Here is a 23888-nt window from a genome sequence, read left to right as displayed (position 1 = left end):
TAATTTCTGATGCAAGTTCTTTCCCCTCACCCCAACCTTTTAAAAGTTAGTACTGTTCATCAAAATGCAAGCATAAAAAAATTAACTAATGCTGGAACTTTTCCATTTTCTTTAAAGGAAAGATAATTTAATAATAGCTAATATACCTCTCTCCCTCCTGTTTTATTTCAAGTTCTTATGACACTTTGCTTAACTTCTCTTGTCCTCAACTTAAAATCCTTTACTAAGTAACCCAAAAGAGAAGAATAATACTACAAAACACTTTATAATCCTTAGCTGGTATTAGACTCGGAAAAAGTCAGTTCAACATTATTTATTCTCAAAAACTAAACTAAAAATAATATTACTGTAATGGTAAACAATATTATCTTTATACTATGAACAACGTATAGGAATGATATGTTTTAATTCTCTATGTGCTTGATATACTAGGGACGTAACAGCATAACACAAAAAATAACAGTGAAGGCAATAACAACTGCAAGAACAACACTGTGCAGAAATGACAGGCCATGCTAAGCCAAGGCTTTTAACTGATATTTATTAAAGGTTTAAAAATAGGAAATCTACCAGAAAACATATAGTTCCCCTTACTCTTCTTTTAGAAGAATTCAGATTTTATTTGGAAAGATGCCAAGTTCTCAAGAAGGTCCAAGCAAACTATCTTCTATCCAAGAATAAATGTAAAAAAAAGTCAAGCATGTGGAAGACGACCGAGTTTGATAGGACCATTCATATGTTTAATATAATTCATACACACCAATGTTTTAGAAGTATTAGGAGCATAAGCCAACCTGAATAATTTTTCCTGAGTCAGTTTCATTCAAAGAGATCTACTCCCTAAATAAATATTTTGCCAACTTTCAAGTATTTCTATGCATTGTGCCATGGAACACATTACAGAGAGACGCGAGCCGGTACTGACCACACCGGCGTATCCATCATGCGCACTGCCAACAGATACATTGGCTTAACTTTCAAAAGCATAGTTATATTATCAAAATACCACACCAGACCTAACAATCTTACTTGTGATCAGCCAGGCCACAGTGATACACGTTTGGTGCTAGAGCCAGCACAATCACTGCTAGCGCTTGGGGGAAAGCAAAGGGGTATCTTTACTCCGCAAGGTGTTAAGCAGAGTCGACGTGCCCTCAAGATGACCCAGGTGGCAGGCCAGTGTCTAGGAAACCCCACCAGAAACCGCACAGCGTTTCGTGCGACACTTCAGAGGTAAACAAAAACCGGCACAGAGGTCATATCAAACACGTAACGCTTCGAGGAAGCATCGCTTGCGAAGAAGGGAATATTTTGCCAAGTACTACTTACAGGTATGGAGGCACTCGGTTACTGTAGTTGGCTTGATGAGATAGCCTTTACAGATGTAGCAGGTGATATGAGGATTGAAATCTTTCACCAAGTGCTTCCTCTGAGTAGCCATTCGTGGGGTGGGAAACGCTGGCAGAGTGCGCGGGGCCAGAGGAGCAAGTCCGAGAGGTGTCGACGCCCGCGGTTCACAAGAGCTGCGGCGCTGCTCTGTGCGGCGGGACTTCTCCAGGCATTTGCTCCTAATTCTGGAGGTCTCACGGGGACATGGCTCGTAACTCCTGCTCCTGTGCCAGGCGAGTCATTTTCCTACCTGTAACACACGTGGAAAGGGAGAGAGAGGAGGGTAAGCCTGGCAGTACGGTGCCGGTGCCCCGGAGGACAAGTGTCGCCGCGAACTTGGCAGGGGCACCCGCCTTATTATTTACATAACAGCAGCTGCGTGCCCGGCGCTCGGCAGCCGAGGTCCGAGGCAGCGCCCCTGCCCCAGCCCCTGCCCGGCAGGCTGCGGCCGCCCGCCCGCCCTCCGGACGAGTTGCCGGGCGCCGCCGTGTCAGGTGCAGGGGCCGCTGCCCAGCCCCGGCGGGGTCGGCGGCCGCCCCGCTGCCCGCCCGGCGCACCCCCCCGCCGCGGGCGCGCCGCGGTCCGCAGGCCTCGGAGGGCCCCCGCGGGGAGGAGCCCTCCCCGCCGCCCCAGCCCCGCGGGAGCCCGCCGGCAGCAGAGGGCGGCGGCCGGGGCGGCTCGGCGGCGGCCGGGCTCTTCCCCCCCCCCCGCCCCGCTCGCCCGCCTCCTGTCCCCCCCCCCGCCCCGCACCTGCGGCGCCTCCCGCCTCCTCGGCCCCCCGCCGTACCTGGCGCGGCGCAGCCCAGCGGCCTCGGGCGGGCGGGCGGCCGCCCAGCGAAAGAGAAAGGGAAACGGCGTGCGCCTCCCACCGCCTTCGAGCCCTCCCTCCTTCCCCTCCCCGCCAGGCCGCCGCGGCCGGTCCCAGGGCGGGCGGGACGGGCGCGCAGGCGCTGCTCCCCGGCCGAGCCCTGCTGCGCCACGGCCCGCAGCGCCGCTCCGGGGCGGGAGCCGCCGGCAGCCCCCGAGCCGCCCCGCTGGCCCGGGCACCGGGGGCCACGGAGGCGACGCGACGCGACGCGACGCGACGCGAGGCGGCGGGCAGGCGGGAGGGGAGCGGAGCGGAGGCGCCGCCGGCCACAGGTAAGCGCCGGAGCGGCCGCAGCGCAGCCCGCGGCCCCCAGCCCGCTCCCAGCGGCACGACAGTCGCCCCGCTTCGGCCCCTCCGCCGTTTCTTAAAAATAACTTCAGCCTCTGCCCGTGGAAGGGTGAAACTTAAACCCATTCCTCCACCCCTCGAGAGCAAATACTAAACCACTGGGCTAAGTTAGGCCCAAATCCTGTAAACAGTTATACATGTGCTTCCCTCCAGCCGGGACCTACCAGCCAGAGAACGATTAAGCACGAGTGAAAGCTGCCTCCGTGGTTCAACGCATCTGCGTTTTGCTCTCCTGTTCGCGGAAATGCACCACATTACCAGGAAATTCTCCATAAAACTAAAGCTGCTTTAACGGTATTTTTCAACGGCACTATTTCTAGCAAATTTCTTCTGTGCTCCTTGTAACAATAATCACAAAATTAGAAGGAGGCATTTCCTGTATTAGCTGCAACACCATCACATTACCTGTGACTGTGCTAGGTCTTTGCTTTTCCATTCTGCATTTGAAATAAATAATCATTTTGCGTTGGCCCTCCAAGGCAGTCTCCCTTTCATCCTTGGGTATGTGCTGCAACAGCAGAAGGCTTTAAATAGCGTATGCCTGTTCCTGCCGTCCATTCCTACTTATGGAATATTTACCCTCCAGTAGATCTCCATTTACATCAATTCAGTTGCCAGGCTGAGTCAAGTGCTTAAAAACTGTTACAATTAAAGTTACAGTGCAGTGGTGAATGCATGATAAACCTGACATAGAGTAATTCAACAGAATGTGCATAATTTTTCCTGATAAAATGTTCATTTTGCATGAGATTATTTCTGCGCAACGTGAACAAAAGTTTATAAAGCTAAAAATCTTTCAAAGCAGCATGTGGTATAGTTTAACAAAAAGTTGTGTTTTGATGGTTTTGGCCTTCTGCTGTTAACCATTGTTTGCATTATTATACCATAAAGCACTCACTGCCGAGTCAAAGGTTAGAGAATGCTAAACTCTAACAGAGGAAGTAGACAACATAGAATATATATACCTCATGGGAATATTTTAATTAGTCGCCACATTCTGTCAGTTTAGCAGAAGTTGACATTTTTCAGATTGAGCATGAGAGTGGCCCTGCTTGAATGTAGACTAAGCATGATACAGTGTTATCAAACTTATATACATGTATTTTAAGCAAGCAACTGCTGATGCTCTCCTGGCTGTTTCAAAATGACTGCCTCTGGTAAGATTTGTTTTAAAAACAAACTGGAGTCTAAGTGAGCTTTCAAAGCATAGTTTATCAAGTGTCCCTCTTGGGGGGAAAAAACAAAACAAAACAAAACATTTTCTAAACAAATTTATCAGCTAGGCTGTGTGTACACAATAATGGATACACAATGTTCTATTCAAGCACATTAAAAACACAGAGTTACATAATTTATTATACTGTGTAGCCCATACAGTAAGAATTGCACAGCAGCTGTGATACTTCCAAACATACACAACTGGTATAGATTCCCACAAGCCATACTGAAGTCACTCTTTTAAGGACTAACAGTCTCATGCCAGGTAAGTGACAGTGCACGTGACAAATTCTTGCCTCATCTCTCCACAACATAGGAGCTTTGTTGTGCTGGTACCAAGCTGTATTTATGAGATACTGAGTGCCCTTAACTGTCACTGAACACGACGAAAGTTGAGGCATTCAGCACCTTTCAAGACCACAACATACAGAACAAATGAGAAGCAGTGCAGAAGCAGCTCTCATTTCATTATCAGAGGAAAGTAGTATAACAAAGATCCTTAAATACTTAATCCTACTTTATATCATGAGGAAGCAAATTAAATTAAGAAATGCTTATGAATTAATTATAATTTCAAAGGTAGCTAACTCCTGGCATTGCATACAACAGGTTTATTTTAAAATATAGGGCCATATAAGCGATGTGAGCATTTTGATCTACTTATAGCAGTTAAAAGGTAACAGAGGAATAGTGTTTGAATCAAACAAGGGGGTCATTTTCATATTATGAGAGAAACAGAATTAACAAAATAAACTGAGCTAGTCAGAGTAAATATGTATTAGCAACAGCAAACGTGGTATTACAGAGAGGGTGATTATAGCCCTCAACTCGTTGATGAAAATACAGCTGCTCTCATTTTTCCATGTTTGCTAAACTTCTAACTTTCCTATCAACTGACTTGTACTCAGCAGTTCTCGGAGTGTCCTCTAACACAGTACTTTTTTTTTTTTTTTAAACTAAGTCTTTTTTTACATATATGAGCTTGTCAAACACATAGAAAATAAAGACTGGTTTCTAAGCATTATCAAAGTAGAGGAGTAGCTTGTTGAAATCCCTGAACTACTGGATCATCCTAATGTGAAATAGAGTAATTCTTTACATTTAATACAAATAAAATGTATCTTTTTAAAGGAACAGCCAGGACACTTAAGAACTTGTGAACTCCAAGCATTTCATTAATTTTACTCATTAATGCAGCTCCAACATTTTTGAAAAACACCAATGCTTGATGTTAATTTGCAAGTAAATTCCAGAGAGGAAATAAATATTGGTCAATACAGCCAAGTTCTCAGTAACATTTGAAATGAGTGAATAATTCTAATTCTGCGAGTAGATCCACATGAGTACAACCTTACATCCCTATAGAGCTACACTGAAGTCTGTTTCTAGGCAAGTCTCCAACTACCCTCCAGTTATCCTAAGAGTTACTTGTATTTTGTAGATGGAAGAATTACTGGGACACATCTGGCCTGGGAAAATAATGAAGAAAAAAACCAAACCCCTACTTAAGAGACATTGTGGAGCAATTTGAATGATATTTAAAGGGAAGCCATGGCATTCACATTCACCTTCACTGAATACTGAGTCTCTAGACATCTGATGGAAATGCTGTTTTATGACTTTTAAAATCTTGAAAACTTCGCAGACTTGCTTATGTTGGAAGACCCCTCCTGAGATCATCTGGTCCAACCCCTCTGCTCAAGCAGGATCAGCCAGAGCAGGTTGTCCAGGACTGTGTCCTACTGGGCTTTGAATATCTCCACCGATGGAGGCTGCACCATCTCTCTGGGCAATCTGTTCCAGTTTTGACCACCCTCATAGCAAAAAAAAAGTTTTCTTGTGATCAGATTGGATTTCATGTGTTTCAATTTGTGCCCATTACCTCTTGTCCTGTCAGTGGGTACTGCTGAGAACAGTTTGACTTCCTCATCTTCATTCCCTCCCACCAAGTATTTATACATGCTGATAAGATCCCCCTGAGCATTGTTTTCTCCCAGCTGAGCAGTCCCTGCACTCTCAGCCTCTGCTCATATGAACGATACTACAGTTTCTTAATTATGTATGTGGCCCTGTGCTGGAGTCGCTTCACATCTTTCTTGTACTGAGAAGCCCAGAAGTGGATACAGCGCTGTCCAGATGTCACCTCATCAGTGCTGAAGAGAGAGGAAGATCAACTCCCTCAAACTGCTGGCAACTTACTTAAAATTACTGCATATTTACTCAAGTATGAAAAACACCAAATATAACCACTTTTGGATCTTTTATTTCCAGTGCTAAATTCCCTATCCACTAGAACAGTACCATACACTACCCCACTAACTAGGTTGGAGGGAGCTTTGGACACCATCTGGTCCAATGCCCCTGCTCAAAGCAGGTCTAACATTAAAGTTAAATCAGATTGCTCAGGGCTTTATCCAAATAAAGTTTGAATATATCCAAGGATGGCAATTCTACAGCCTCTCTGAGCAACCTGTCTCAACCCTTGGCAATCTTCATTGTGGAATTTTTTTCCTTGGGTCCAGTTGGAATTTTCCTTGCTGCATCTTGTGTACTTTTCCATATACATGAATAATTTACTAGCAGCAAGTAAACTTAACTCTTACTGTCATTATCACTGTCTTTGCCATTATCTTGGGATCATGTGTCTTATTTCTTTGCTTTTTAGGCAAAGAGTAGTAACATTGTTTATCATATAAAGAATATTACTATGCTCAGTATGAAGACTGTCTTTGATTCGATAGGAAACAATAGGGATTAGGCTATTCTTATCCCCATCTCTTATTTGTGAAAAAGATCAGCAATGAGGTTTTGCGTTTTTACTGTGAGGGTTTTTCTTCATCCCTACTGAGCTCTATATAAGATGCTGTATATTAGCACATAATAGCACTTCTGGGATATATATAGCATTTCTTTCTTTATGCTTGCTCTTCTTTTATAGTCTAAAGTAAAGTAGCAAAGCAGGTTGCAAAATGCTAACATCTGTATTATTATGCCATTGAAAATAAGTAAACAAGGCAAATGCATTCAAGATACATTTCAAGAGTAAGGTAAAGTTGTGTCACAAAGTGTTCCAACTTTGCTGAACTAATTTCAAGCAAATTTTAAAAAGTAAGAGAAATCATAAAGTAAGTTCCTACAGGTTTTATAGTAATTGGCTGCTAGTAAAGGAGAGGGAATCAATTTAGTGACTACCAGGGGAAAGATGAGCAGATCTGTATTGTTAAACATTTCCTTGGCACACTTAAATACTGATCAGCCATAGCACACTGTCTCTTTCCAGCTAGAGAAACAGGGAAAACAAGTAAGGAACAAGGCCACAGCAGTGGGAGAGGGAGATTGCCACTGCAAGGAAAAAAAAAAAAATCACAACTGTGAAAAAAAATTGACTAGAAATTGTCACTAGCATGAAGGAGACAAGTTAACTTTAGCCACTTGTATGCAGTGGTTGAAGTGAAAAAAATACCTGGTTTTGAACATATTATTAGCTGACCATTAAACATACCGAGGGAAGATCTTGTGACCAGCCTGACATACCTGCCTGTGAATAACAGATTTAAGATCTGTGGTTACAGTCTTCAGGGGTATTGCAAATTTAAAAATACCAATCTATCACAGCAGAATTGAAACTATTCAGCTGAAAGCAGCTGTAGCTTTAAGTGTGATCGGTATATTTTTAAAAAGTATTTTCCTTGTGTTGCCTTGATTATTTTGTCACTGTTTTGTATTTTTCTTTTGAAGAATAATTTTAAGAGGCATGATGGTATGCATCAGACACAAACAGCTCCAGAAACTTCCCAGAGAAAGTGGGACAAACTTCTAAAATATTAGTGACCAAATTTTATATTCAGTTATTCTAGTGTCCAACTGTGAGAATTGTGATCAGCTTTTGTTGTTTTTGGGTTATTTTTAAGCACAGTAAAGGTACAGTATAAGCTGCCATGTGGCGAAGCTGGTTCCTCATGTGAGAATGACCTAACTGACATTATTTTGGCTTCAAAGGCAAAATTTCTTCATTATGGTATAGAGTCTTGCATTGTGCCACAACAATTTTTTTTTCTTCATATGTAATTGATTTTTGGTGACATAGTGAAGAGGGGTTTGCCTTCGAACCATCAGAGATTGCTCACTGGGAGTGATGCAACAGCAGGAATTATACAAGATGTGCAATCAAGAGGCTTCTGTGCCTCCATGTGCCTGTGTACTTGGTTTCAAAACAATGATCTGTGGTGGAGGCTACTACAGATCCTACTACTACTACTGCTATCTGTAGTAGTTCAAATACTGGTGGTATCCTCAACCTCTTCTGGTTTTGCCTTATGGCACACTGTAGTTTCCATGCACTTTGGTCTCCTGTACTACATCACCTTTAGTTTTTTATAGGGTATTGAAAAAAATGTTTTGTGGTTCGTGGTATGTTCTGTAGGCTGAAATGAAGTAGGCATTATTTCACAGTTGCCTGTAATTGTGGGGAACCACAGAGAATGACCAAAGTAGTCTTTTACAGTCCTATGTTTTATATAAAATCATAGCAATTCTGTATAAGTACTTAGAACAAGTAACAGTCACACATTTTTGTACCAGCTTAAAGAAGATGCATAATTTGAAACAACCCACCTTGGTTCTAAATCAGCTGCTCTCCATGCACCACAAAGATCTTGCATCTTCAGAATTACTTCTCTGGTCTCTAGCCAGTTATTTCACTTCCAGTGCATAGTTTGTTAGACTTTCTCTGAACTCATGGAAATGATGCCTGTGTTGCCATTTCTGTTATTGTATAATCTCTAACACTTCTTAACTACTTTACCTGTATTGCTATCTGATTACATGCTGCTGCCAGTTCAGTTTCCTTTTACTCTGTTCTCTACGATAGTATCACCTGCTAATTCTGTGGCTTTTCCAGAGACAATCTACTCGGGAATTAATGCTATTTCAAGTCTCCCTGCTACTGCACAATGGAAGAAAATCAATCAATCAATGACAATCAGAGCCATATTATCAGAAAAAATTCCAGTGGTGTAACATGCACAGGCCAGCCTGAATATAGCTGTTGTCTGCATGGGCAAGCCTGTGTCTCTTCCATAGATTTCCAGGATCTGTTGGTCATGGGGCAAACACTTTGCCAACTCTATATATGTATCCTGCCAGAGGAAAAGTACCTCTATACCAGTATAATCATAGGTTTCAAGTTTTCTAATTGGGTCTTGATGAAGTCTATGCTTTTCCATAAAACATCCTAATGGCTATTTGCTATAATTCAATTACTTTTAAAAAAAAAATCCTTGTTTCTGTCAGCATTATATTGCTTCTTCCATTCTATACTGCATTATATATATATTATATATAAATATGTATTTTATATATATTTTCACTCTTTTTTCCCCTGAAAATATCAAAGCCACTTACATCAACATATACAGCTCAGCTAAACAATAATGTGAAGTGTTCAAATAGTTTTATAAGAGAGTCATCTTTCAGTCTCTGGTGAATAGAAAACAAACTGTAAGAACCCTCCAGTGACTCCTGCTAAAATTGTTACTAGCAGATTTTGTTTCTTACAGTTGAAAACTGGCAGAAATGCAAATCAAATTGTATCACACATGTCAAACAGCTTCACAATTATGCAATCAACTTGCACTGCAAATTCAAAACAAGACTTGCTACTAGATCTTAAGTCAAAACAAATTTCAAACTCCAATAAGCTCAGCAAAAGCAATCCTCAAGAAATCTACTCATGCTATTATGATGGCAGAAGCAGCAAACAATGAGGCTTGAAAGGAAATAGAAAAGTAGCAACCAAATTGCCTCATCTTTTACAAGACAAATTAATGACATTCACAATGTCTTAGGGATTTAACTACCCTACTTCAATTGACTTTTAACAGGAGTTCTGCTTCCATCTCTCTCAAGAATAAAACCTTTAACTTAACAACACAATGTTAGATGGACTTCATTTCATTTGAACTGCATGGGAAGACTCTCATTCACAGGAACCATCACTTTGTCTGCCAATTAAAACAGTAGGCTTCATTGGAGGAAACTTAATATAGTTACTTGTGAATTTCATTTTTAACTTGTAAAATAAATAGAGAATGTTCTTTCTGGATAAATTAAGAGAAAATAGGAGGCAGACCAAGATACTCCAACCTTAGCTTTACATCCTTATATGATCTTTTTTGACAGCAATTTAGCATATATAGAGAGTCAAACTCTGTGCAGCAACATGTTCCATGTGATCCAGTCCATCTAATCATATGACCATAGTTACAGCTGAATTTGGCCTACTGAGTTAGATAAAAGACTTTATCTCCACCTTTCCCTAAGAATAAGCAAAAACAGAAGTTCTTTATGTATTTTGGACATTTATAACAGTTCACATTAACAAATGAGAGTCACTCCAATTAACATTTTACTGAAAGCATTATCTTGAAATATTAATAATTTTTATCCAATATACTAATGGAAAAAGATTAAGCAAAACTGATACTTTTAATTGATTCTTCATTTGAATAATGTGCCAGTTTTAGGGAGAGACAAGCTCAGGATTCTAGCCAGAAGCTATTCTCAAATGAACAATCACTCCTCAGCCCATAACTTGGCATCATATGCCAGTTCTGCAGTCACATTAGCTTAGGAAGTTGACAGTGCTGGTTTCCCAACTTTAGTCCCATGACTGCAGTAAATCAGGAAAGTTTGCATAAGTGGTGCCTGTGTCTGACATTATCATCACTGAGTTTTCTAAAGAAAGATGTATAAAACAATTCTCAAGTATGCAAAAAAATGTATGAAATTTTTTTTGCAATTACAAAATCATGGCCTTCAGACTCTGCCTGCATGTAAACAGCATATTCTGTGTTGATGTGCATTTAATCAGATTGAGCACAAAATCAACCATAAGCTGTGACACTATGTTTACCACCCGTGCATCTTGAGCTTCCTTTCTGTAATGCTTCGAAGTCTGGGTCCAGCACAGTGCTAATGAGATCACGTGGCTTTTATCTGAGTAGGCTATGGCAATTTGGACTCTCTTTTTAGGCTCTGGACAGAGCACGGCTGAGTCCCTCCCAGAATACAAAGAATATACACAGTCCTGCTTTTAAAAAGCTGTACTGTCTGCAGAAGTTCATTCTCACATTACTAACTTGTCCAGTCTCATCAACTAGACAAGATCATGAGCTACTTTGCTAGAAAATTCTGTAGGAATAAAATGATGGTTAGAAATGTAGGTAATACTTCAGGAGATTACATGCTTTTGAGTTTAAGAAATCAATTCTTAAGCACACTAGTACAGGCAAGGCACTTCTAGAGATGCAGTTATTTGAATAAAACAGAATAATGTCTGCTTTGGTCCTTAAATATCTAACGGCACTTACTGAAAAGGTCTGACAAATGCTCAAATTGGACCATTCCATTAAGATTATTGCTTTATATTTAGAAAAACAGATCTTTATTTCCTCTTCAAAAAAGCTGTCATTTAGCAAAAATAACATTCTTGCTAAATTCACTACATTCTCCTGCAGGGGTATCTATACTTAAGTGGCAAGTGAACTATGTTTATGTATCGCATTTAGGCCCTGATTCTATAAACACTACCATTCATGGTTCACTGTGCATGCCCATAGTCCATGCAAGTCCACAGTCCAGCTCATTAAAGTGGGTGACTATTCACTTGCATCAAGCTGAGTATGTAACTCCATGCAGCAGTGTATATATATGTCACCTCCTTATATTTTATAAAGGTGTATAAAATCAGCAGAGAGCATGCATCATTCTTTACTATTGTTTCATACCTCGCTGCGATTTCTAATCTGTATTGCAAGAGCTCCAAATCCTATAGTCACTATCAAATACTAAGAGATTCTACGAGATGAGATCTCAGATATAATACCTCAGCTTGAGGTTGCCAGCTGCCTTTTTTTTTTTTTTATAGTATCAACACATTTTAAAAAAAAAACAAAAACAAACCCAAAACCTTTTCACTTTCAAAAATTTTCACAATTGGTAATGAACTGAGCTGCCTGTTAAATACATTTGAAGAACGTTTTTCTAAAGTAAATGATAAACTATGCTAAAGATATCATACAATATCTGACCTTTCTATATTACTGCAACCTGTGTGCACTTTCCTGAGGTTTTTTTAGATGTGGCTCTTTTCTTCGGCACTGTGGTTAAGTTTAGGTTCTAGAGGCTTAAAGCTAGAAGTTTTCACCTATCAATTTACATGGCAAATCTCACTCCATTCCCTAATCTAATATCCTTGGTAGGCTTTTAAGAATAAAAGGCATAATACTCTTAAAATTATTCCCCTTTATCACAAATGCATAGATGGGAATATGAATTTTTGACAAGGTATTTGGCTTATGAGAACTTGTTGATACATATAACACATAGCCTGCTCCTATCATCATCATGCTGTCTATTTAATAATTCAGATTTAAATACAAGACCTTAGTTGCCACAGCTCAGTAGGAATAAAATTAAGGAGATTTACATTTTCCTGCTGAGAAATCTGGAATGCTGTCTAGTGTTTTATCCTTGTGCCTTTTAAACTTGTCAGAAAAACTGGTGCCATCATAACCCTCCATCAGTCAGGAACTAAAATATGTATTTCAGGGCTATGTCTTCCACTAAGCAGCAACTTACCAAAATCATGAGAGAAACCATTGTTACAAAATACATCAAAAAGAGATACCTTCAAACACAGACTGCCAATTTACACTTTTATCCAATATATTTTAAATCTATTGTACAAATTTCTTCATTGCATCTGTTGGTCTCTGCATTTGTACCAGTGAAGCAATACCCTTGCCCTTTTTTTTTATTAAAAATATCAGTGAATAGTGTAAAAATAGTGTCAAAAATGCAAGAACAGTTGAAAACCCTCAAGGTGAGCTATTGAAACTGCTTCCTAATAAACCTATTTTTAATAGGATAATAATACAAACATAAGAAGTACATAGACCTGTTGGAGTGAGTCCAGAGGAGGGCCATGAAGATGATCAGAGGGCTGGAGCCCCTCTCCTATGAAGACAGGCTGAGACAGTTGGGGTTGTTCAGCCTGGAGAAGAGAAGGCTCCAGGGAGACCTTATAGCGGCCTTCCAGTACCTAAAGGGGGCCTACAAGAAAGCCAGAGAGGTACTAGTAGTGATAGGGCATGTAATGATAGGACAAGGGGTAATGGCTTTAAACTGAAAGAGGGTAGATTTAGATTAGATATTAGGAAGGAATTCTTCACTGTGAGGGTGGTGAGGCACTGGAACAGGTTGCCCAGAGAGGTTGTGGATGCCCCATCCCTGGAAGTGCTCAAGGACAGGCTGGATGGGGCTTTGAGCAACCTGGTCTAGTGGAAGGTGTCCCTGCCCATGGCAGGGGGTTGGAACTAGATGATCTTTAAGGTCCCTTCCAACCCAAACCATCCTATGATTCTATGATTCTGTTTCGTGTTAGTGTCCCCCATTCAATAAGGACAAACTAATGCATTTTAGTACAGAGAGACTCAATAATATCCCTGAAAACTACAATTTTTGGTACAATTAAGGTGGTGCTAACAAAACCACATAACAAAGATTGTTATAAAGAAGACAAATTGAAAGAATACAGTTTTGCTGTAGAGATAGATTACAGTCACTTTTTTGATAAAGGAAAAAGTAGCTCCATAGTTTGTCTGGAGTCTAGGATCAGCTGTCCAAATCTTTAAAAACATAATTTTTACTTAGTAACAAGGTCAATATTATTAATTTTAGAGCAAACATCCTCACTATGAACACAACCTTTCACTGATGTTATTGTCCAAACCACTGGCACTAATGTAAACAGCAGCCAGTTTAAATGGTATTTAGGACCCAAAGAATAATAAAATTGTAACTGCTTACAAGAATACTGCAAGTAATTTATTTAGCATAGACAAAAGATGATGAAGATCCCTATTTCTTTGATAAGTGTGTCTTCTTCAAAGCCACAGAATACAGTAACATTAATCAGACAAGATACAAATATTGACAATAAATAGTGAAAGGTAACTGCTACTCTACCACATGATTTTCTCCCTCTGTTTACAATTTTATCAGACGAAGTGCTTGAAGAGCCACTAAGATGATTAAGGGATTGGAACATCTGTCATATGAGAAGAGGCTGAGAGAACTGAGGTTGTTTAGCCTTGCTCAGGGAGGGTCTTATCAATGTGTATAAATACCTGATGGGGGAAGTAAATAAGACAGAGCGAGAGACTTCTCAATATTGTCTAGTGATGGGACAAGAGGCAGCGGACACAATTGAAACATGGGAAATCCCATTTAAACTCAAGGAAAAAAAATCCACTCTAATGGTGGACAAACACTGGAATTGTTTGCTGGATGAGGCTGTGGAATCTCCATCCTTGGCAATTTGTCTAGTTGACCCTGCTTTGAATAGAGGGGCTGGACTAGACAAACAGACAATGAAGTGGACTGAAAATTGGCAGAACTGCCAGTCTTAAAAGGTTATGATCAGCAATACAAAGTCCAGCTGGAGGTCAGTCACTACTGGAGTACCCCAAGGGTTGATAGTGGGACCGGTACTGCTTAACATCATCATTAATGACCTGGTGATGGGACAGAATGCATACTCAGCAATTTTTCAGATGATGCAGAACTGAGAGGAGTAGTTAATACACCAGATGGTTGTGCCAGCACTCACAGGGATCACAAAAGGCTTGAGAAATGGGCCTACAGGACTCTTACGAAGTTCGACAAAGGGAAATGCAAAGTCTTGTATTGCAAGGAATAGTCCCTGCATGAGTACATGCTGGAGACTGATAGGGTCAAAAGCAGGTTTGCAGAGGAGGAGCTGGGTGTCCTGGTGGACATGAAATTAAACACGAGCCCGCCATGCACCCTTGCAGTAAAGAAGGCCAACAGCCACCTGGGCTGGATTATGAAGAGTATTTACCACCAGGTCAAGATAGGTGGTGCAACACATCTGGAATGCTGTGTCCAGTTGTGGATTCCCCAGCAAAAGAACATGGAATATTGGAGACAGTTTAATGAAGGGCCACAAAGTTGACTGGAGGATTGATGTCTGTCACATGAGGACAGACTGAGACAGTTGGGAGTGTTTAACCTGCAGGAAAGAAGGCTTAAGGAAGATCTTACCATTGACTATAAATTCTTGATGGAGGATGGAGGGAGGAGTAAAGAACACTGAGCAAAAGTCTTCTCAGTGGTGCGCAGTGGAAGGACAAGAGGCAATGGACACATATTGAAACACAGGAAATTCCATTTAAACATCAGGAAAAAAAGGATTTTACTGTGAGGTTGTGCATTTCTTCCCCCTCTCTCGGCTGATCTATGAACTCGGGAAGTCAGGGGCAATATAAAGAATGGAAAAGGAAAGGGAATTATTTGCAAAATGTTAGGCACCTGCTTAGAAGCCACTCTTCAGGAAAGGAATAACATAAATAGGGAAAGACAAGATCTGAGGTATGATATCAAAGGCAGGAAAGCAGCTGAATTAATACTAACCTTGAAAACTGAGCAGCTGCAGAAACAGAAAAAGGAGAAAAAAAAAGTTGGAGAAAAGGGTTGAAATGATGCTTATGCAAGTTTCCTATCTCCCTGACATTGTGCAAATTAGGAAACTAATTGTATCCCCTGAAGAATGGGATGGGAACATATGGGGTGACCCTGATAATAGCTATGCAAGGTGAAATAATCCTCCGTCTCCTTTAGATCCCCCTGAGTATGAGGCCAGGCCCATTATAAAAAAAGAAGGAACCACTGGACCTCAGGGTAGAGCAGGAGATTGTACCCAAAAAACAACCCCATTCGATCCAATTCAGATTTGCAAGAACACTACAGCCATAACCCAGGGGAAACTGAAACAATACCTATGGCAAGTATGTCTAACTGGGAGAGAAAGAATCTTACTCAATGGTGGTGAAGGCAATGGATTCTGAGGACCTGGTGTCTTTCCAAATGCTGGACCTGAACCCCCAGACAATCCCCACTCAATAACAAGTAGAGTGACATACTGGGCTGGCAGAATAGATATATTAGAGAGAGGAGAACCTCTGTTAATACCTATTAAATCCTTGGACGAGCTCTCTACAGCTATTACAAAAGCTGCCTGTATCCAGGTGGTGCATGAACAGGGCCCTCTTAATGTTCCCGTATCCGCAACTGTGGATCATGACATGCTAAATCAAATCTACCTACTCCCGATATAATCCAAAGTGATAATGGCTCACACTCCTAGTGTGAAAAGGTGCAAGAGTGGGCAAAACAGGAAGCAATTCAAGGGGTATTTCACACCCCCTATTATACTCAATCAAACGGCATAATAAAAGAGCCAATGGTCTGCTGAAAAAGAGCCTTAAGCCACATGAGGCCCAGTGGGACACTCGATTTTAAAATGTACTTCACCAACTGAATAATCAGTATGAGCCCACTGGGAGCCCAGTAAGCCAAGCATTCTTTGCAGAAGCTGAACCTGATTCTCCCCCTTCTCATGAGAGAAAATGTCCAACAATGTTACAGCCAGGACAACCTGTTATGGTGAATCTGCCACAAATTGGAACTGTGCCTATGACTCTAACTAAACCTCATGGCCCGCTTGCTTGGGAAGCTACTGACAGCAGTGGTGCAAAACACAGAATCAGTGCTAGGTGGATTTATCCTGCATCATAAAAGGGGTAACCTGTTTGGCCTTCCCCACTGAAACTTCTCTTTCTTTTCTATATCAGGAGAAAATGAATCTGTATCAATGGCAGCAACAACAATGGCAATATGTCCCCAGTTTAATTTCAATTTTTCTCTTAATTGTGATAAGTGTAATCCCTTCAGTCCAGACACGAGACCCTTGGGACCATGCCCTACTAAATTATACTGGAAGTATTGGAATAACACCAAAAGATAAAACAAACCTGAACCTTGCTACTTTGGTGATACATAAAACCAAAACATACCTAAAGGATACATGAAAATGGGAGACATTATACATAGAAGGATTTAGGATACCAATGCATTGGGTACGACCCAAAATAATGTTTCTCTAGCTCTTAGCTGCATCCAAGCCCAGTTGTGGATACAATCTACTGTGGCAGCAATTATAATGGAAGGTGATGAAGACATCTTACGCACTGAAATTCAAAAGATAATTTGGGAAAATGTAACTAAATTTGAAAGAGAATTCCAATCTTGGTGGCATCTAATCAATTTCACTTTTGACTATGCCAACAGTAAAGCCACAGTTTTTGTTTTGACAATACGCAATGCTTCGGTATACACCATATACCTAATCATTGCGCTGGGATTAAATCACCATGGAACTATACTCTATCCATTGGAACACAGAGTATGGGCCCAACAAAATAGAAACAAGTGGCAGACTACTGATGTTGATGCATGCATTGTACAGGAACAACAGGGATTCACTTGTGAAAGTAATACCATTAATGCTCAAGACATTTGTCTTGACACTTAACAAAATGTTTATCATTTTGAAATACAGCCTGATGAAACCCATGAAACTGTGCTTATATATGCTGGAAATGGATGTGTTTGTATGAGAACCCTTTGTGATTCTATGCTTACAGACAATACCACCATGGAGATGCGATTTTAACTGTTCAGCTCCTGTCACAATTTACTAATTGCTACAATCAAACTACACATCATATCACGACTTACTACCTACCCCCATTGGAATACATCTTATATTGGTGAGAAAACTATTGCAACATAATGACCTGAATGAATTGCTAAAACGAATTCAGGACAATGGACAAACCCCCCTAATTACTGTCAATCATGATGCAGAAAAGATACACCATATCCTGGAAAGAGTATAGAAAGATGGAGAACATCACTGATGGGATACCTTGTTTGGATGGTCACAGATAGCGACAGGAACTTTAAATCAAATGTTACATCCTATAATAATTTTGCTCATTTCTGTTATATTATGGTAGTTGTTAAACATTGTTCTATATATTAGAATGTGGAGAATAGACAAATATCACTGTTACAAAAACCTCCTCACATATATAATATTGCTTAATTATATCTGTCAAACATTTAGAATTAAGCAGACCTACAAAGAATTTCCCTCAAATTACAATTGGAACATGGCATTGCTCTGTTTGTAGGCACAGAGGCAAGAGGCGACCACACCGCCACTCTGTGAGAGAGAGATGGATTGGCTTTTGTCACAGGGTAGATTGGTGGTGCATTTCTTCCCCCTCTCTGGGCTGATCTATGAACTTGGGAAGTCTCGCTAGGCCTTAGCATAAGTGTAATGAGTTGGGCAGTTAAGAGTCCCTTGACCGTATCAGGAACTCTTGCATGGCTAAGACAGGAAGCTGCACTGACTGCACCAAGGACTCCTGTTGCTTGGTGGAGGCTGGGGATGGGAGTAGAGATAATTAGTCATTTCTTGACAACCATGGGACATATCTCAGTCCTCTCCTGACAGCCTTGGAACATCCCGTGTCTGAATCTTAAGTCATTCTCTGACAGCCTTGGAGCCTTCCTTATTGTAACTCATGTGAAATGGTACCAGTGCTACTGGAATCCCAGTAATTTGCTGAAACCACTCCATTTCATGACAGAGTTAGTTGAACACTGGAAATTTTTGCCCAGAGAGGTTGTGGAGTCTCCATCCTTCGAGATTTTCAAAATTCAACTGGATAAGGTCCTGAGCAACCTGCTCTGGTTGACCCTGCTTTCACCAGGGACGGTGGAATAGATGACCTCCAGAGATCCTTTCCAACCTCAATGATTCTGGGATTCTGTGAAATACTAAGCAGAATTACTCAATAGGTTTGGAATATGCTCACTACATGCAGTTCCAGGCTACTTGTGAACAGAAAGTGTTAGTAATTTCAGTTGAGTCTGAGCTGTATCAGAGGTGTATGCCATGGTGAATGCTGCGGTCTTGTCTCACGGCCATGACATTGGTCCCTTGTGAGTGTGCAGCATGGATACTAGGGATGCACCCAAGCATGCACTGGCTCTGTCACCTCCTTGTCTTCATTATCTTATGGGATCCACTGTGGTGAGCACCATAATGTAAACTAAACAAAAGCTACTGGGTTTTCCTAGAAATCATCACAGATCGGTATCATTATATTACACATCAGCTCTGTGTCCATTCCCATTTGCTCCATGATGTGTCTAAAAACTTCAAATAATGAAGAAGCTACTGTACATGCTACATAATTTAAGGACAGAATTACCATTATAGTAAGCTTGCTGGAATAGTGCATAACAGCAAAATACACAGTCCTGTTAAACTGGGTTAATAGCTGCTTTGCATGTCCCAACTTCCTTCTTCTTTCCCTTCATTCAAGTTTTTCCCTTTCTCTTGTCCCTTCTGCATTCCTCTGCTTTTACAGGTTGCTACATTTCTTAGAGGCACCAAATTTTAACTCAAAATCTGATGAGAAAATTTACCTTTTAGCTTCCAGAAAAATAATTGTGTTTTCAAAATATTATAGCTTTGGGGTAGAGGTGTTACTCCATGTTACTTATGTAAAAGGAGCCTACATCCTTCTTGAAGAGGAAAACTCAACAATCTCAAACTGCAGAATATGTCCTTCCATAGTATAGAATTCTACTCAAATCAACTAAGTTTTTTATTCAGTGCACTACTTGGCTTTTGAACACCTATAGCCCAATTGTCATAGAGGAGAATGTAATTTCAGAAGTGGGTAATTCATGCTGGAAATGGGCTCTCTCTTAGAGGTGGTTCAGGATGAGGATGAGGGTAACTACTTTTAGAGTCTGGGCTATGTATTACCACTATCCAGCCCTAGGGAAATCTGTGTAAATCTGTATTGACTCAAGCTTTAATTATGTTTATTTCTTGTTTTTGTTAAATCACCAAGGAAATCATACTTCTTGGGAATTCTGGGGCAACTGTCAACTAGTATTCCCCAGCAAAACAGCTTTGTTGAGCAAAGAAGCCACAGAGGCATGACTTCTGGTCTTCTGTGGGTAAAGGAAGAATCTGTGTATTATGGGGCAGGGAGGGCCAGGGGAAGATAGAGGAAGGGAAAAGCTTGCTTCTGCAGGAGAATAAATCAGAAGTAAATCTAAAGGTTGACTGCAGAATTTAGTAAAGGAGTAAAACAAAAGCTGATCAAAATAAAACAATTTTTTTTTTGAAAGGGAAAAGCAGATCTACTCTTTAATCTAGCTAACTCCAGTAATTATGGAAGTGAACATATAGAATGTACCTCAGCATAACCCAGCCACACAAGGGTCCAGGGTAAGCTGGGTCCCATTTACTGAAACACCTGACGCTATTTTTACTGCTATTTAACAAAGCTGGCTAGATTACACTTAGTGCAAATACATCCATTCAGCTAATAGGTCTTCAGCTGCAGTGGGAACATATCTTTTCAGAGTCCATCTGATCTAAAGAGTCTCCAATCTAAACTGTCAGAAGAAAAGGATGCATTACTGAGCCTGTTTTACACAAAAATTAAAATATTTCTAGCTGGTTTTCCAATAAATTTCTGATGTTAGCCACACAGAGACGTGACTGCCTAGGAATTAAACTTCCAACTCTCAAATTCCAATACAAGGTGTTAATCATAACATTATTCTTCACCTGAATGTTCATTTGACATGCATTTAAACCAGACATCTAATCTCTGAGGTGATTTTATTTTGAAAAAAATAGCCATATTGAACACTTAACCTACATACTGCTATTGATACTAGCTCCTGAAAATAATCAAGATATCTGCGGTTAGTTTTACAACAGGATTGGTAAGGAATTAAAAGGTAGGTTTCAAATTTTCAGCATATGGAGGCAAGTATAACATTTTGCAAACTAAAATATTTGAAGATAAAAAGCTGGATTTTTCAGAATTTCATACCTTATATAGTATGTGTCTGTGTATTTATAGATATATAATTTTATACACTTGCAAAATAGGAGTGAAACAGAACATTGTGCGTTAATTGCATTTTTGCATTCAGTTTTAAGCAAGAGTAAATGACCATTTAAGATGACAAAGAATCAGACCCATCAACTCATCTTTCTTTTTCATATTAACAAACATCTCATGAATGTGAATATCACTGTTTGCACAGCCTGATCCCACACAATACCTCCATGACTTCCTGAAACAAATTATTGTTATGTGTCTATGATGTAATTAAATGTACTTTTACCTCTGCTGTGATGAAGAGGTTGTTGGTTAATACACATCTAGTATTGATAGAGTGTTTTACAGCTACACATTCATTATTAAAAAGGAAATAAAAATGCACAGTTACACTCATTTCCAAAGCAGCAGTTAATATTATCAATCACTGAAACAGAAATACTGTCTCACTTTATATTTGTAATTAACTGAAAGTATTTTTGGTTGCAAACAAAATAATGTTATTACAGATTCAAGTACACACGTATTATATGCTGCAGCAAGGTTTAAAGATAACATTGAGTTCTTTGCAGCATGGCTAGAAGTGTACTTGTAAACTACTCTTATTCCACACATGCACAAGTACCACAATCTCCTAGTAACTAGGAGGGAAGATGTCAAATAAAGGATACCACCCGTGTCCACAGTGCATTGATAGCTCTGCATTGATAGAACAAAGTGTCACTCCTTCTAACTCCTGTAAGCATTCCTATGTGAGAAAATAGCAGCATTACATTATCTAATAAAAATGTGCTGGAAGCATGTGGATGCTATTAGGAACTGAAGTGGACCTCTGGTCTTCTGCTCTATTACACCTCTTAGTCTTGAATCCACAAAGTTTGCGTTATAGTCCCATGGATGTTTTGTTATCTTTGGTTAGGTTGTGTTGACCACTGCACAGGCAGAAACTGCTGATATGAAAATGCCAAATTTCCATTCTTTTTTCTAGTCCCTTCCTCACACCTCCTGAACCCGGGATGGTTATATACTGTAAGTACCTTCTACTCTTTCTGAAGTACTTCCATACTTTATAAGCATTTGAGTGAACTCTTCACAGTGGAGTCAGTGACTCATTTCACTAATGACATGTGAGCAGAGATGAGGAAAGAATAAGGTCTTCACGTAACATTGTTATCAGAAGAAAACTGCTCACATGAGGAATGCTAGACTGCCTACATTCTTACAGACTCCACATCAACAAAAATAACAGCAACATTTTTGCTCCATTCCCAAACCAGCACTGCTAGTAAACCTGCAAAACTCTCAGTAGATTCCAGCAAAAACTTCAGTTTCACTAGTGACTAATGCCAAATATGATCTTTCAGATCTCATTTCTCTATAAAAGGAATGCATTATGTTAGACAGGAGTAGGTGGAAACATAAGACATTTAGGCAAAACAACCAAAAGACTCCTGCACAAGAAAATAAACACTCCAGTGTGAGAAAGTTGAGCATTATGCAATGCACACAACTGTATAAATAGTCTGTTTTCTGCAGTAGAAGGAATGAAACGGACAACTTACTGACCTAAGTATAAATTTGTGTCCAAGACAAACCTATATTTTTATTTTTCAATCCATTCAAGTCTTGAGCAACTTCAGTGGGACCCGCTGCTTAAATATGTACCTTGAATATCTCTGATGGGTGGATTCCCTTCTCAGTCTGAGTTAGAAATACTCATCATCTCCCCCACCATGAGAACTATAAAATGTGTTCAAAAGTACTAAGGATATCTATAAAAGACTGTCGTCTTCCTTCCTGACAAATATTTTGTTATTCAGATGCTACATATAACTTTTTATAGTTTAAGTCTCGAAACACTTCCTAGGTCATCCTGCTAAATAACTGTACTGGGCCTGGCTAGGGTAGACTTAACTTTCTTCATAGCAGCTCATATGGTGCTGTGTTTTAGATTTGTTACCAAAACAATGCTGATAACACACAAATGTTCTAGCTATTGCTGAACAGTGTTTGCACAGCTTCAAGGCCTTCTCTCTCACTACCAACTGCAATGAAGATTGGGGGGTACACATAGATTGGGACAGGACATCTGGGACAGGCAGATGACCTGAACTAATCAAAGAGATATTCCATGCCATGTAACATCATGCTTAGCCATAAAAAGGGAAAAGAGAGGGGTTTAGGGAGGATAGCTGTCTTTTGCTTGGAACTGACTGGGCATCAGTCTGCCTGTGGGAGGTAAAGAGTGATTGCCTTTGCCTCACTTGTTTTGTTTTCTCTCCTTTCCCTCACCTTCCACTTATTCTTCACTTATTAAACAATTTATTTTTTTTATCTCAACCCTCAAGTTTTCTTGCTTTTACTCTTCCTTTACTCTTCCCCCATCCCATACGGGGTTGGGGAGTGAGTGAGTGAGCTGCTCATGGTGCTTAGCTACCTATCGGGGTTAACCCACAAAAATAACATAATCAACAAAATTAGTAATGTCCAATGTTTCTGTTGTGTTGTCCACTGATGTGTGAGTAGGTATTGAGGATTTATGCACACTTGTGACATGACTAAGCCTGTATTTGTGTTACAACCAGATGTATGCTGTCCTGTTTCTCCATGGCCAGATACAGATGTGCATTGTATGACATGACCAACACCTCTGAGCAATGGAAAGAATGTGGGAGTGGGCTGGGTGCCAGATGAACTACTTACCCAGGCATTATCCAGTTCAGTCTGTAGTTTGCCTATAGGTCAATCAGCTAGCTATATGAGAATAATTTTGTGTAACACTATACATTGATTATGTGTTGTCAACATAAATGCTTTCAACATACTTGCCCCAAAATAAACACAAAAAGTCTACCAAAACATGGCCATCTACTGCACATGCTTCTCTCCTTGGGCAGAGGATGTGTTAAAAGCATGTGACAGATGATAGGCACATAGTTTAATACACTGCTGGAAGATGTTTCATTTATATGGCAATAAACACGGTGTAAGAAGCCATACAGAATAATGACACGATCTCATAACAGATAGATATTTATATCAAGATATTGACTTTTTTTCTAGAATGGGAATATACTAGCTACAAATGATAGTATTTTGGGGTACCGTGTCACTGATACTTGTTACTTTTACTGCATTCATAGTAAAGTACCCTTTGTATTACCAAATATTCTTAATGTCCTCTAATTGAGCAT

The 23888-nt window shown here is 40.2% G+C and overlaps 1 protein-coding gene and 1 long non-coding RNA gene across 7 annotated transcripts in view; one reads left to right on the top strand and one right to left on the bottom strand.

Moving 5' to 3' along the window:
- PCGF5 (polycomb group ring finger 5) overlaps nucleotides 1–23888 on the bottom strand; it is a 75810-nt gene that overhangs the window by 36844 nt on the left and 15078 nt on the right. For 2 of the 6 annotated variants that reach the window (XM_075026051.1, XM_075026050.1), the window contains exon 2: nucleotides 1330–1639. In XM_075026051.1, the coding sequence (XP_074882152.1) occupies nucleotides 1330–1441 (112 nt within the window). In that variant the 5' untranslated portion in view covers nucleotides 1442–1639. Of the gene's footprint in view, nucleotides 1–1329; nucleotides 1640–1754; nucleotides 1772–2139; nucleotides 2287–23888 lie in introns of those variants that run through there. The other 4 variants (XM_075026049.1, XM_075026054.1, XM_075026052.1 and 1 more) reach the window with 4 other exon arrangements.
- LOC142030230 (uncharacterized) lies at nucleotides 2332–3083 on the top strand. Its single transcript, XR_012650123.1, has 2 exons — nucleotides 2332–2529; nucleotides 2759–3083. It is a non-coding gene; the product is annotated as an uncharacterized LOC142030230 (long non-coding RNA).

The sequence above is a fragment of the Buteo buteo genome, chromosome 4 (assembly GCF_964188355.1).
Source record: "Buteo buteo chromosome 4, bButBut1.hap1.1, whole genome shotgun sequence".
NCBI classification, from domain to species: Eukaryota; Metazoa; Chordata; class Aves; order Accipitriformes; family Accipitridae; genus Buteo; species Buteo buteo.
Note: the sequence above shows the minus strand (reverse complement) of the source record. Positions and strands in the feature narration are given on the sequence as shown.